Below are 13,310 nucleotides of genomic sequence, written 5' to 3' on the forward strand. Positions count from 1 at the left end.
TCTAGGTCAGTGTTGTCGTACTAGATTTGCGACCTTTCCAGCTGCTGTCTGTTAGGCTGTCACCGAGGACTCACTTCTTCTTGAGTGATCAATATTTCAGAGTTCATAACATTTCACGTGTAGAGCAAAAGCTCCCACGTTTCCTGTATGGTTGAGAACAAGTCTCCTACATTTCCTGGTCCATCCCCCGTTATTTGGAACGTAAGTGACTTTTCGTTATGTAGATATTTAACTATCCTCAACCACAGCTCACTTTTCGTTATGTAGAGTGGATATTTAACTATCCGCAACCACAGCTCACTTTTCGTTATGTAGATATTTAACTATCCGCAACCACAGCTCACTTTTCGTTATGTAGAGTGGATATTTAACTATCCGCAACCACAGCTCATGCTGGGGTTTGCTTAGTCCGATGTGAATTGGGTCACGGGGGCTCTTATAGAAATATGGAAAAGGAGTTGGTTCATCATTTTTTAAATCATTTTTTAAATATACCTTATAACTGGAACCTCCATCAGACGCTAGCCAGCTAACTAGCTACTAGTCATTGTTAGCCACTGCTAGCGGTCTTCACCTTTAGCTCAGACACCAGCTTCCTGCCAGTCTGCACAGCGCGATATCAACCCAGAGGATATCGGACTGCTTTTCTCTACCACATCACCAAGATTCCTGCCGCATGATCTGGACCATTACACCAGATCATTGCTGCTAGCTTGCTGCAACCGAGTGGCTATTGTGGCTAACGCCTCTGTCCCGAAGCCTGCACCAGTTAGCCTTGAGCTAGGCGCATCTCCCGGCTAGCCGACGAAGTAATAACAGCTAATTCTTGGGCTACACTACCTCTTTTTCCAATTGGCCTGGACCCTTTATTGTCAACACGGAGCCCCGCCGGTCATTCACGACTGTTCTGCCGACGTAATCGCCCGATGTGGTTTCAATAGGCTTTTCCGTTGCGATATCGCCGAAGACCCATCTGCTAGCCCCGGCCCGCTAGCTTTCTGAACGCCGTGTCTCCCGCTTGCCTAGCGTAGTAGCGACTACCGAACGGCTCCCTGACTCACCTATTGCTGCTCATCGGACCCTATGATCACTCGGCTACACAGCTGATGCCTGCTGGATTGTTCATTAAGACTGTACCTCATTTAGTTTATCTGTCGGCCCCGGCCTCGAACTCAGGTCCTGTGTGTACCTAAGTGACCCCCTCTGCCCATTCATCACCATTTACCCGCTTTGATTGCTTTATGCCTCTCTCTAATGTAAATATGCTTTGTCTACTGCTGTTTCGGTTAGTTCTTATTGTCTTATTTCACTGTAGAGACCCCAGCCCTGCCCTACATGCCTCTCTCTAATGTCAATATGCCTTGTCTACTGCTGTTTCGGTTAGTTCTTATTGTCCTATTTCACTGTAGAGCCCCCAGCCCTGCCCTACATGCCTCTCTCTAATGTCAATATGCCTTGTCTACTGCTGTTTCGGTTAGTTCTTATTGTCTTATTTCACTGTAGAGCCCCCAGCCCTGCCCAACATGCCTCTCTCTAATGTCAATATGCCTTGTCTACTGCTGTTTCGGTTAGTTCTTATTGTCTTATTTCACTGTAGAGCCCCCAGCCCTGCCCAACATGCCTCTCTCTCTCTCTAATGTCAATATGCCTTGTCTACTGCTGTTTCGGTTAGTTCTTATTGTCTTATTTCACTGTAGAGCCCCCAGCCCTGCCCTACATGCCTCTCTCTAATGTCAATATGCCTTGTCTACTGCTGTTTCGGTTAGTTCTTATTGTCTTATTTCACTGTAGAGCCCCCAGCCCTGCCCTACATGCCTCTCTCTAATGTCAATATGCCTTGTCTACTGCTGTTTCGGTTAGTTCTTATTGTCTTATTTCACTGTAGAGCCCCCAGCCCTGCCCAACATGCCTCTCTCTAATGTCAATATGCCTTGTCTACTGCTGTTTTGGTTAGTTCTTATTGTCTTATTTCACTGTAGAGCCCCCAGCCCTGCCCTCCATGCCTCTCTCTAATGTCAATATGCCTTGTCTACTGCTGTTTCGGTTAGTTCTTATTGTCTTATTTCACTGTAGAGCCCCCAGCCCTGCCCTACATGCCTCTCTCTAATGTCAATATGCCTTGTCTACTGCTGTTTCGGTTAGTTCTTATTGTCTTATTTCACTGTAGAGCCCCCAGCCCTGCCCTACATGCCTCTCTCTAATGTCAATATGCCTTGTCTACTGCTGTTTCGGTTAGTTCTTATTGTCTTATTTCACTGTAGAGCCCCCAGCCCTGCCCAACATGCCTCTCTCTAATGTCAATATGCCTTGTCTACTGCTGTTTCGGTTAGTTCTTATTGTCTTATTTCACTGTAGAGCCCCCAGCCCTGCCCTACATGCCTCTCTCTAATGTCAATATGCCTTGTCTACTGCTGTTTTGGTTAGTTCTTATTGTCTTATTTCACTGTAGAGCCCCCAGCCCTGCCCTACATGCCTCTCTCTAATGTCAATATGCCTTGTCTACTGCTGTTTTGGTTAGTTCTTATTGTCTTATTTCACTGTAGAGCCCCCAGCCCTGCCCTACATGCCTCTCTCTAATGTCAATATGCCTTGTCTACTGCTGTTTCGGTTAGTTCTTATTGTCTTATTTCACTGTAGAGCCCCCAGCCCTGCCCAACATGCCTCTCTCTAATGTCAATATGCCTTGTCTACTGCTGTTTCGGTTAGTTCTTATTGTCTTATTTCACTGTAGAGCCCCCAGCCCTGCCCAACATGCCTCTCTCTAATGTCAATATGCCTTGTCTACTGCTGTTTCGGTTAGTTCTCCACTGTACTCCACTGTACTCACATCCTACCATACCCCTGTCTGTACATTATGCCCTGAATCTATTCTACCCAGAAACCTGCTCCTTTTACTCTCTGTTCGTAAGGCACTAGACGACCAGTTCTTATAGCCTTTAGCCGTACACTCAAGGTCCTAAACGATATCATAACCGCCATAACAGCAATCGATAAGAGACAGTACTGTGCAGCAGTCTTCATCCACCTGGCCAAGGCTTTTGACTCTGTCAATCACCACATTCTTATCAGCAGACTCAATGGTCCTGGTAATCCGTCTGGCCCCACAGCCTTGGGAATGTTGACCTGTTTAAGGTATTACTCAATGGTCCTGGTAATCCGTCTGGCCCCACGGCCTTTTGAATGTTGACCTGTTTAAGGTGTTACTCATGCTATGGAGAACCGACGTGTTGCTTGCCTCGAAGTGAGCATAGAAGTGATTTAGCTCGTCTGGTAGGCTCGTGTCACTGGGCAGCTCGCGGTTGTGCTTCCCTTTTGTACTCTGTAATAGTATGCAAGCCCAGCCACATAAGACGAGCGTCGGAGCTGGTGTAGTACAATTTAATTAGTGTAGTAACTCCAACCCAGGAGGAGCCCAAGTCTCATCACCCAGTGCTACAGGCGTCGCCACAAAGAGTGGGTGGACTACTGAGGCTCTGGTCACTGCTTTCCACCAGGGTCTGTCTAACTCCATAGAGGATGAACTGTATATATTGCTACAGGCGTCGCCACAGAGAGTGGGTGGACTACTGAGGCTCTGGTCACTGCTTTCCACCAGGGTCTGTCTAACTCCATAGAGGATGAACTGTATATATTGCTACAGGCGTCGCCACAGAGAGTGGGTGGACTACTGAGGCTCTGGTCACTGCTTTCCACCAGGGTCTGTCTAACTCCATAGAGGATGAACTGTATATATTGCTACAGGCGTCGCCACAGAGAGTGGGTGGACTACTGAGGCTCTGGTCACTGCTTTCCACCAGGGTCTGTCTAACTCCATAGAGGATGAACTGTATATATTGCTACAGGCGTCGCCACAGAGAGTGGGTGGACTACTGAGGCTCTGGTCACTGCTTTCCACCAGGGTCTGTCTAACTCCATAGAGGATGAACTGTATATATTGCTACAGGCGTCGCCACAGAGAGTGGGTGGACTACTGAGGCTCTGGTCACTGCTTTCCACCAGGGTCTGTCTAACTCCATAGAGGATGAACTGTATATATTGCTACAGGCGTCGCCACAAAGAGTGGGTGGACTACTGAGGCTCTGGTCACTGCTTTCCACCAGGGTCTGTCTAACTCCATAGAGGATGAACTGTATATATTGCTACAGGCGTCGCCACAGAGAGTGGGTGGACTACTGAGGCTCTGGTCACTGCTTTCCACCAGGGTCTGTCTAACTCCATGGAGGATGAACTGTATATATTGCTACAGGCGTCGCCACAGAGAGTGGGTGGACTACTGAGGCTCTGGTCACTGCTTTCCACCAGGGTCTGTCTAACTCCATAGAGGATGAACTGTATATATTGCTACAGGCGTCGCCACAGAGAGTGGGTGGACTACTGAGGCTCTGGTCACTGCTTTCCACCAGGGTCTGTCTAACTCCATAGAGGATGAACTGTATATATTGCTACAGGCGTCGCCACAGAGAGTGGGTGGACTACTGAGGCTCTGGTCACTGCTTTCCACCAGGGTCTGTCAACTCCATAGAGGATGAACTGTATATATTGCTACAGGCGTCGCCACAGAGAGTGGGTGGACTACTGAGGCTCTGGTCACTGCTTTCCACCAGGGTCTGTCTAACTCCATGGAGGATGAACTGTATATATTGCTACAGGCGTCGCCACAGAGAGTGGGTGGACTACTGAGGCTCTGGTCACTGCTTTCCACCAGGGTCTGTCTAACTCCATAGAGGATGAACTGTATATATTGCTACAGGCGTCGCCACAGAGAGTGGGTGGACTACTGAGGCTCTGGTCACTGCTTTCCACCAGGGTCTGTCTAACTCCATAGAGGATGAACTGTATATATTGCTACAGGCGTCGCCACAGAGAGTGGGTGGACTACTGAGGCTCTGGTCACTGCTTTCCACCAGGGTCTGTCTAACTCCATAGAGGATGAACTGTATATATTGCTACAGGCGTCGCCACAGAGAGTGGGTGGACTACTGAGGCTCTGGTCACTGCTTTCCACCAGGGTCTGTCTAACTCCATAGAGGATGAACTGTATATATTGCTACAGGCGTCGCCACAGAGAGTGGGTGGACTACTGAGGCTCTGGTCACTGCTTTCCACCAGGGTCTGTCAACTCCATAGAGGATGAACTGTATATATTGCTACAGGCGTCGCCACAGAGAGTGGGTGGACTACTGAGGCTCTGGTCACTGCTTTCCACCAGGGTCTGTCAACTCCATAGAGGATGAACTGTATATATTGCTACAGGCGTCGCCACAGAGAGTGGGTGGACTACTGAGGCTCTGGTCACTGCTTTCCACCAGGGTCTGTCTAACTCCATAGAGGATGAACTGTATATATTGCTACAGGCGTCGCCACAGAGAGTGGGTGGACTACTGAGGCTCTGGTCACTGCTTTCCACCAGGGTCTGTCTAACTCCATAGAGGATGAACTGTATATATTGCTACAGGCGTCGCCACAGAGAGTGGGTGGACTACTGAGGCTCTGGTCACTGCTTTCCACCAGGGTCTGTCTAACTCCATAGAGGATGAACTGTATATATTGCTACAGGCGTCGCCACAGAGAGTGGGTGGACTACTGAGGCTCTGGTCACTGCTTTCCACCAGGGTCTGTCTAACTCCATAGAGGATGAACTGTATATATTGCTACAGGCGTCGCCACAGAGAGTGGGTGGACTACTGAGGCTCTGGTCACTGCTTTCCACCAGGGTCTGTCTAACTCCATAGAGGATGAACTGTATATATTGCTACAGGCGTCGCCACAGAGAGTGGGTGGACTACTGAGGCTCTGGTCACTGCTTTCCACCAGGGTCTGTCCAACTCCATAGAGGATGAACTGTATATATTGCTACAGGCGTCGCCACAGAGAGTGGGTGGACTACTGAGGCTCTGGTCACTGCTTTCCACCAGGGTCTGTCCAACTCCATAGAGGATGAACTGTATATATTGCTACAGGCGTCGCCACAGAGAGTGGGTGGACTACTGAGGCTCTGGTCACTGCTTTCCACCAGGGTCTGTCCAACTCCATAGAGGATGAACTGTATATATTGCTACAGGCGTCGCCACAGAGAGTGGGTGGACTACTGAGGCTCTGGTCACTGCTTTCCACCAGGGTCTGTCCAACTCCATAGAGGATGAACTGTATATATTGCTACAGGCGTCGCCACAGAGAGTGGGTGGACTACTGAGGCTCTGGTCACTGCTTTCCACCAGGGTCTGTCCAACTCCATAGAGGATGAACTGTATATATTGCTACAGGCGTCGCCACAGAGAGTGGGTGGACTACTGAGGCTCTGGTCACTGCTTTCCACCAGGGTCTGTCCAACTCCATAGAGGATGAACTGTATATATTGCTACAGGCGTCGCCACAGAGAGTGGGTGGACTACTGAGGCTCTGGTCACTGCTTTCCACCAGGGTCTGTCTAACTCCATAGAGGATGAACTGTATATATTGCTACAGGCGTCGCCACAGAGAGTGGGTGGACTACTGAGGCTCTGGTCACTGCTTTCCACCAGGGTCTGTCTAACTCCATAGAGGATGAACTGTATATATTGCTACAGGCGTCGCCACAGAGAGTGGGTGGACTACTGAGGCTCTGGTCACTGCTTTCCACCAGGGTCTGTCTAACTCCATGGAGGATGAACTGTATATATTGCTACAGGCGTCGCCACAGAGAGTGGGTGGACTACTGAGGCTCTGGTCACTGCTTTCCACCAGGGTCTGTCTAACTCCATAGAGGATGAACTGTATATATTGCTACAGGCGTCGCCACAGAGAGTGGGTGGACTACTGAGGCTCTGGTCACTGCTTTCCACCAGGGTCTGTCTAACTCCATAGAGGATGAACTGTATATATTGCTACAGGCGTCGCCACAGAGAGTGGGTGGACTACTGAGGCTCTGGTCACTGCTTTCCACCAGGGTCTGTCAACTCCATAGAGGATGAACTGTATATATTGCTACAGGCGTCGCCACAGAGAGTGGGTGGACTACTGAGGCTCTGGTCACTGCTTTCCACCAGGGTCTGTCTAACTCCATAGAGGATGAACTGTATATATTGCTACAGGCGTCGCCACAGAGAGTGGGTGGACTACTGAGGCTCTGGTCACTGCTTTCCACCAGGGTCTGTCAACTCCATAGAGGATGAACTGTATTAAAGTATTGGCAGTAAGAAGTATGAGAAAACATAACATCTTGTTGTTTTTAAATTACTTCTTATGACATTGCTTGCCAGAATAAACATTGTAAGGGAGATTTTTCTCCAGTCTGCGTTACCCACTCCAGTCAGCAGATGGTGATGTGCGTCTTTCAGGATAATGCTTCTTGTGTGACGTATAATCCAGTGGACGAGACGGGCAGCTTCTTCACCAGCAACAACATGCTGATTTAACCACGCGGTAGCTTGCTAGTTAACATAAAACCGAAACATTGAAGCTTTTTAGACCAATCTTGTGTATATTACTCTTTAGTGTTTAGAACAAAAATGTGTTTACGTTTCTACTAGTTAATTTAAACGTAATTTTCTTGTTAAATTATCAAATGTGTTAAGTTGATACTGCACGAGGCTAATCGTCCGGAGCATGAGGTCTTAGCAAGACGGAGATAGAAGCCCTGGTGAACGGAGAGGAAGAAGCTTTCAGAATGAAAAAGGAGGAAGAGGATGATATTACAGTGAAGGAGGTTGTCAAAAAGGAGGAAGATGCCATAACATTGGAAGAACATTTTAGAGTAAAAGAGGAAGAGGAGGCTGTCTCAATAAAAGAGAAGAAGGAAGACGTTTTGGGTGTGAAAAAGGAGACTGAATATCAGATTAAGACCAGTGAGTATTGTCTTACAAACAATAATTAATAACGGCAACAAAGTAGGCATTTGTTGAACCACCGTGGGGTTTTAAGGGGCTTTCTACTAACGTTCTACACTTGAATATGTTGTTCAGTACTGTAGGAATTGTTAAAGGTGCAATCCGCCATTGGTACATATATTTTTGGGACTTTTAAATTAGATATATTGAATTCTCCACGTGGTCTACATTAAAGTGCACCTCATCTAATATAACAGGCTTTTAACACAATATTTTATAAAATCATGATGTTAGAAATATTCATGCCTTTTGTAAGACTCTGTTGCTGTTCTCATTCACACAGGAGAGAGACATGACTATTATGGATCCTCTGGGGAGCCTCAACAACATCCTGATGCTGACGAGGCAGAGAAGAGTCTCTCCAGATCAGAACACCAGATGGTACAGCTTGGTCTGGTCTAGCATACAGCTTTCTCTATCGGGCTCTGGGCTGAGTTTCTATAGAGCACTTTATGACAACAGTGACATCAGCATCCATAATGATGTGCGTCTGTGTCCCCTCTTTATGGTTACCAGGACAACGCTAGCCCTTCCTCTCTCCCGGAGTCCTCATGTCGTGCCTCTCCCGGTAGCACCTTACTGCTGGGTATGAAGAGGTTGTCTGTGCTGCTGGTGGACTGCAGGAAAACAACGGGGCTGAGTGGAACTGTGAGAGGAGGAGAAGAGAAGAAAGGATCAGATTTGACACATCAAAGTAAGTAGTTTAGTTGGAACAAATACAATAGATCTGTCCACTGGTATCTGTTACCAGGACAACCAGCAGACTTCTGTTAGTTGACAGGAAGGTGGACTGGTGGATATGGATGTTATGAATATCATAACACTGAAAAAGGATTCTGCCAATGAAAAGAGAGAAAGCAGTAGACCATATAAAACCTTGATGAAAGTCAGCTTTAGAGGGAAAGTTTCAAGAGGATCTGATGTAAGGTGCTTGTTTTACAAAAACGTTTCCAGAAAACATGATGGATGTTACATTGCCTGTCCCAGTCAACCCCCCTGTCTTTACAAGACTGTAGAACAGGCAAGAACAATTCAAGACACTTCAATGTGGTCTGTATTGCTTCATTAACATCTGATCTACAGAACTTGTTAAAAATGTCCAATACATATATATATTTTTTTAAAGCTCCGTAAACATTTTCTAAAAGCCATGAAATATGGTTGAATGAAAAGCATTTTTTGTGAGACTTTGCCTCGGTCTCTGTAATGGACAAAATGTATTTATTTGTTCATGTGTAACTGACGCCAGTTTGCCAGTTTAGCCTCCATTGTCACTGTCCCCATACTGTGCTCAAACTAGTGATCCTCTGCTTCTCATCACATGTGACCACTCTCCTTGACAATGAACCGATGGAGCTATAGAAAAGGTACCAGTTGGACAGCTCCATCTGTGACGTTTCAAGCTGTGGAGTGAACTTACGGTGCGTTCGTACCTCCGTTACACATGTTCAGGCTGACTTTCTCACGGAATCGACCATATATGAACGCTGCCCTGCGTCTCCACCATTACATAATTAATGGAGCTGGTTGAGAGAATGCCAAGAGTGTGCAAAGCTGTCATCAAGGCAAAGGGTGGCTACTTTGAAGAATAGAAGAATACCACATTTAAAATATATTTTTGATTTGTTTATCACTTTTTTTGGGTTACTACATGATTCCATTTGTGTTATTTCATAGTTTTGATGTCTTCACTATTATTCTACAATGTAGAAAATTGTAAAAAATAAAAACCCTTCAACGAGTAGGTGAGTCTAAACTTCTGACTGGTGCTATATATATATATACACACAGTATATCACAAAAGTGAGTACACCCCTCACATTTTTGTAAATATTTGAGTATTTCTTTTCATGTGACAACACTGAAGAAATGACACTTTGCTACAATGTAAAGTAGTGAGTGTACAGCTTGTATAACAGTGTAAATTTTCTGTCCCCTCAAAATAACTCAACACAGCCATTAATGTCTAAACCACTGGCAACAAAAGTAAGTACACCCCTCAGTGAACACCTAAGTAAACACCTCCAGTGGATATTCCTGCAGTCAGCCAATTGGTTATACGTAGGGGGGGGGGGGTAATAATCTGTATTACCTCCCAGTGGTGGAGTGCAGGGTAATAATCCATTGGGTGGGCATAACCCAGAACCTCCAATCAGAATTCGTTTTTCCCCACAAAAGGGCTTTATTGCAGAGAGAAATACTCCTCAGTTTCATCATCATCATCAACGTGGTCTGCGGTTGTGTCTGATGTACTACCAAATTCTCTAAAACAACGTTTGAGGTGGCTTATGGTAGAGAAATTAAGATTCAATTCTCTGTTAACAGCTCCAGTGGATATTCCTGCATTGCCAATTGCACACTCCCTTAAAACTTGAGACATCTGAGGCATTGTGTTGTGTGACAAAACACATTTAGTGGCCTTTTATTGTCCCCAGCACAAGGTGCACCTGAGTAATGATAATGCTGTTTAATCTTCTTCTTCTTCTTGATATGCCACACCTGTCAGGTGGATAGATTTTCTTGGCAAAGGAGAAATGTTCACTAACAGGGATGAAAACAAATTTGTGCACCAAATTTGAGAGAAATAATATTTTCACTTAAATATTTATATTTTTTGGAACATCTACCCAAATTATCGTGACATTAATGGTAGTCAAAATATTAAATATGTGTGAAGAATTTTTTTTTTTAAAGCCATTGTGTCGACTATATTGACAACGGGGGAGATGTTACTGATGTGCTATGTGCCTGTCTCCAAGTTTTGGACTTTACTTATTTTCGGTTTAAGGACGTGTGTAGGTCACATTCATTATCGTACAACTATGAAGGTTATATATTTACAACCACCTGCTTGATAGGAATCCAGCGATGTCTGTCTTGAGTGATCTAGAACATTCTAGTTGTTTGTGTTCCGACTTATAAAACAGAGATAATAATAGGTAATGTAAACATATCAGTAATTACCAGGTAGCTTTACAACATCATTTGATTGTTTTGAATGATGAAATGTTTGAAAGCTGACCTCAGGACATTGAGGGATCTGATTTGGATTAAACCTCATAGCAAGGCAGTTTTTATCATGTAGAGATTTCATTCAGGTCTCTCTTTAAATGAACACTGTTTATTGCAGGAGGAAAACCAAACTTGGAGAAACCAGAAACGTCCAAATCAGCAAGACGACACCTCTGCTCCCACTGTGGAAAGAGTTTTAACCAGTTCGTTAGCATGAGAAGACATGAGAGAATACACACAGGGGAGAAGCCACACCATTGCATCCAGTGTGGAAAGAGTTTTAACCAGTTAGGAAACATGAAATCTCACGAACGAATACACACAGGGGAGAAGCCTTTCCATTGCTCCCAGTGTGGAAAGAGTTTTGGAGAGTCAGGAAACCTGAATGCTCACGAGCGAATACACACAGGGGAGAAGCCTTTCCACTGCTCCCACTGCGGAAAGCGTTTTAACCATTCAGGAAAGCTGAAAGAACACATGAGACTGCACACAGAGGAGAACCCTTACAAATGTTCAGACTGTGGGAAGACATATTACTCATCATGGTCACTTAAACGTCATGTGAGAATCCACACAGGAGAATAATTACTTCTAGCGTGTATGTTGATATTTCACTTCACATTGACTTCATCAGAGAACATACACAGTGGTCCCGTTGTCTTATATTGTTGACTGAGAATGTGTTTACCTGTTTTTACCAGATGAAATGTAATTGTACAAAGTATACTTAAACATATAGTTGTGTGTTTTTATTAGAAAACATGAATTGAATATGGAGTCTGTCAGTTTGAATATAAAGAAGATCAGGTTCCTTCTTTTAAACGGTCCTTTTTTTAAACTCTGTGTGTGTTTATCTGGGTGTGTCATTCCTCCAGCACTACAGATAATCAAGTGATATTTGGATGTGATGCATTAGTTCCATTGTTGACATTTGCATTGTTGGCCCACTGATGATTTAATGAAATGAAAATGTTCAGACTCTGTAATGGAAAATGTTAATTGTTTGTGTGTCCACATAACTGAGTATGTGACTAACCTTGTGAAACTGTCCTATTATAAGCTCCTGTTCTTGGGAGTATCATCCTGTGTTGCAAACCAATTTACACCTGCGTCCTTGTATGAATAAAGTCCCGCCCAGGAACAGGAAACTATAAAGATATGTGCTCATCACTCAATGCTTCAGGAAATCAGACTGTCTACACTGCGCTGTGTAACTCTGTTATTCTCTCTGAGCTCAGAAATAAAGAATCTTGGTTTGACTTGGACTCCAGCAGATTCTTATTTTATAATATCCACCACAACTCTCCCAAGGATTGCTGTTTATCATTGTCTCAATGAGGAGTTTCTCGTTTGACTTTCCTGGGGGCATTTTCATTTACAAGCCTCCCACTGGTTCAATAAACGTAATTTCCACGTAATTTGAACAAAACAAATCCATGTGATGGTGTTAGATCAATGTAGAAAACTGATTGGATTTGTAAAAATCAGGTATTTTTATGTTTTTGTGTTTCACCCAACTGGTAACCTAAATCCAGTGACAGGTGACATTTTGTGTTGATTTCATGTTGAATTCCCTTTACTTGACAACTCAAAGAAATGTAAATAGAAACTAGATGTTAAACTGACGTCTGTGCCCAGTGGGCTGGTTTGAAAAAGCAGTAGGTGTTCTATCGCATTTTCAACTCTTCTCATTATATAGAAAACGTGCTCTGTAGCCAACAGCTCACAGATACAGTGCAGGTAGGCTACCTACATGATTACATGATGAGATTATTATTATAATTAGTAGTAGTGCACAAAAAATAACGTTTGCTGTTAAATTAGTTTGCTGTTACATTTCAATGAAACATGGTGAAGCCCCAAAATTGCCCAAAATTGCCCTCGCTAGAAGCATGTGTTTCAGACATAAGGAAGTGGATGGCTGCAAACTTTCTACTTTTAAACTCGGACAAAACAGAGATGCTTGTTCTAGGTCCGAAGAAGCAAAGAGATCTTCTGTTGAATCTGACAATTCATCTTGATGGTTGTACAGTTGTCTCAAATAAAACTGTGAAGGACCTCGGCATTACTCTGGACCCTGATCTCTCTTTTGAAGAACATATCAAGACCATTTCGAGGACAGCTTTTTTCCATCTACGTAACATTGCAAAAATCAGAAACTTTCTGTCCAAACATGATGCAGAAAAATTTATCCATGCTTTTGTCACTTCTAGGTTAGACTACTGCAATGCTCTACTTTCCGGCGACCCGGATAAAGCACTAAATAAACTTCAGTTAGTGCTAAATACGGCTGCTAGAATCCTGACTAGAACCAAAGAATTTGATCATATTACTCCAGTGCTAGCCTCCCTACACTGGCTTCCTGTTAAGGCAAGGGCTGATTTCAAGGTTTTACTGCTGACCTACAAAGCTTGCTCCTACCTATCTTTCCGA

The 13,310-nt window shown here is 44.7% G+C and overlaps 1 protein-coding gene across 2 annotated transcripts; it reads left to right on the top strand.

Moving 5' to 3' along the window:
- On the top strand, positions 1-12,136 carry LOC116365842 (zinc finger protein with KRAB and SCAN domains 1). 2 transcript variants are annotated; one of them, XM_031818235.1, is made up of 5 exons: positions 1-201; positions 7,554-7,823; positions 8,149-8,246; positions 8,382-8,559; positions 10,996-12,136. In XM_031818235.1, the coding sequence occupies exons 2-5, from the start codon at positions 7,646-7,648 to the stop codon at positions 11,460-11,462; spliced, it is 921 nt and encodes a 306-aa protein (XP_031674095.1). In that variant the 5' UTR covers positions 1-201; positions 7,554-7,645; the 3' UTR covers positions 11,463-12,136. The 2 variants fall into 2 exon arrangements, with proteins under 2 accessions (XP_031674095.1, XP_031674096.1); XM_031818236.1 differs by lacking the exon at positions 1-201 and having other exon boundaries at positions 7,029-7,823.
- The last annotated feature ends 1,174 nt before the right edge of the window (positions 12,137-13,310 follow it).

The sequence above is a fragment of the Oncorhynchus kisutch genome, unplaced genomic scaffold (assembly GCF_002021735.2).
Source record: "Oncorhynchus kisutch isolate 150728-3 unplaced genomic scaffold, Okis_V2 scaffold1301, whole genome shotgun sequence".
In the NCBI taxonomy this organism is placed as follows: domain Eukaryota; kingdom Metazoa; phylum Chordata; class Actinopteri; order Salmoniformes; family Salmonidae; genus Oncorhynchus; species Oncorhynchus kisutch.

Bases quoted from the DNA above. Each gene is read 5' to 3' on its own strand.
- LOC116365842 (XM_031818235.1), top strand. From the start codon at position 7,646: ATGAAAAAGGAGGAAGAGGATGATATTACAGTGAAGGAGGTTGTCAAA. The intron at 7,824-8,148 runs GTGAGTATTGTC...TCATTCACACAG, and splicing joins TGAATATCAGATTAAGACCA to GAGAGAGACATGACTATTAT. The intron at 8,247-8,381 runs GTACAGCTTGGT...TATGGTTACCAG, and splicing joins CCAGATCAGAACACCAGATG to GACAACGCTAGCCCTTCCTC.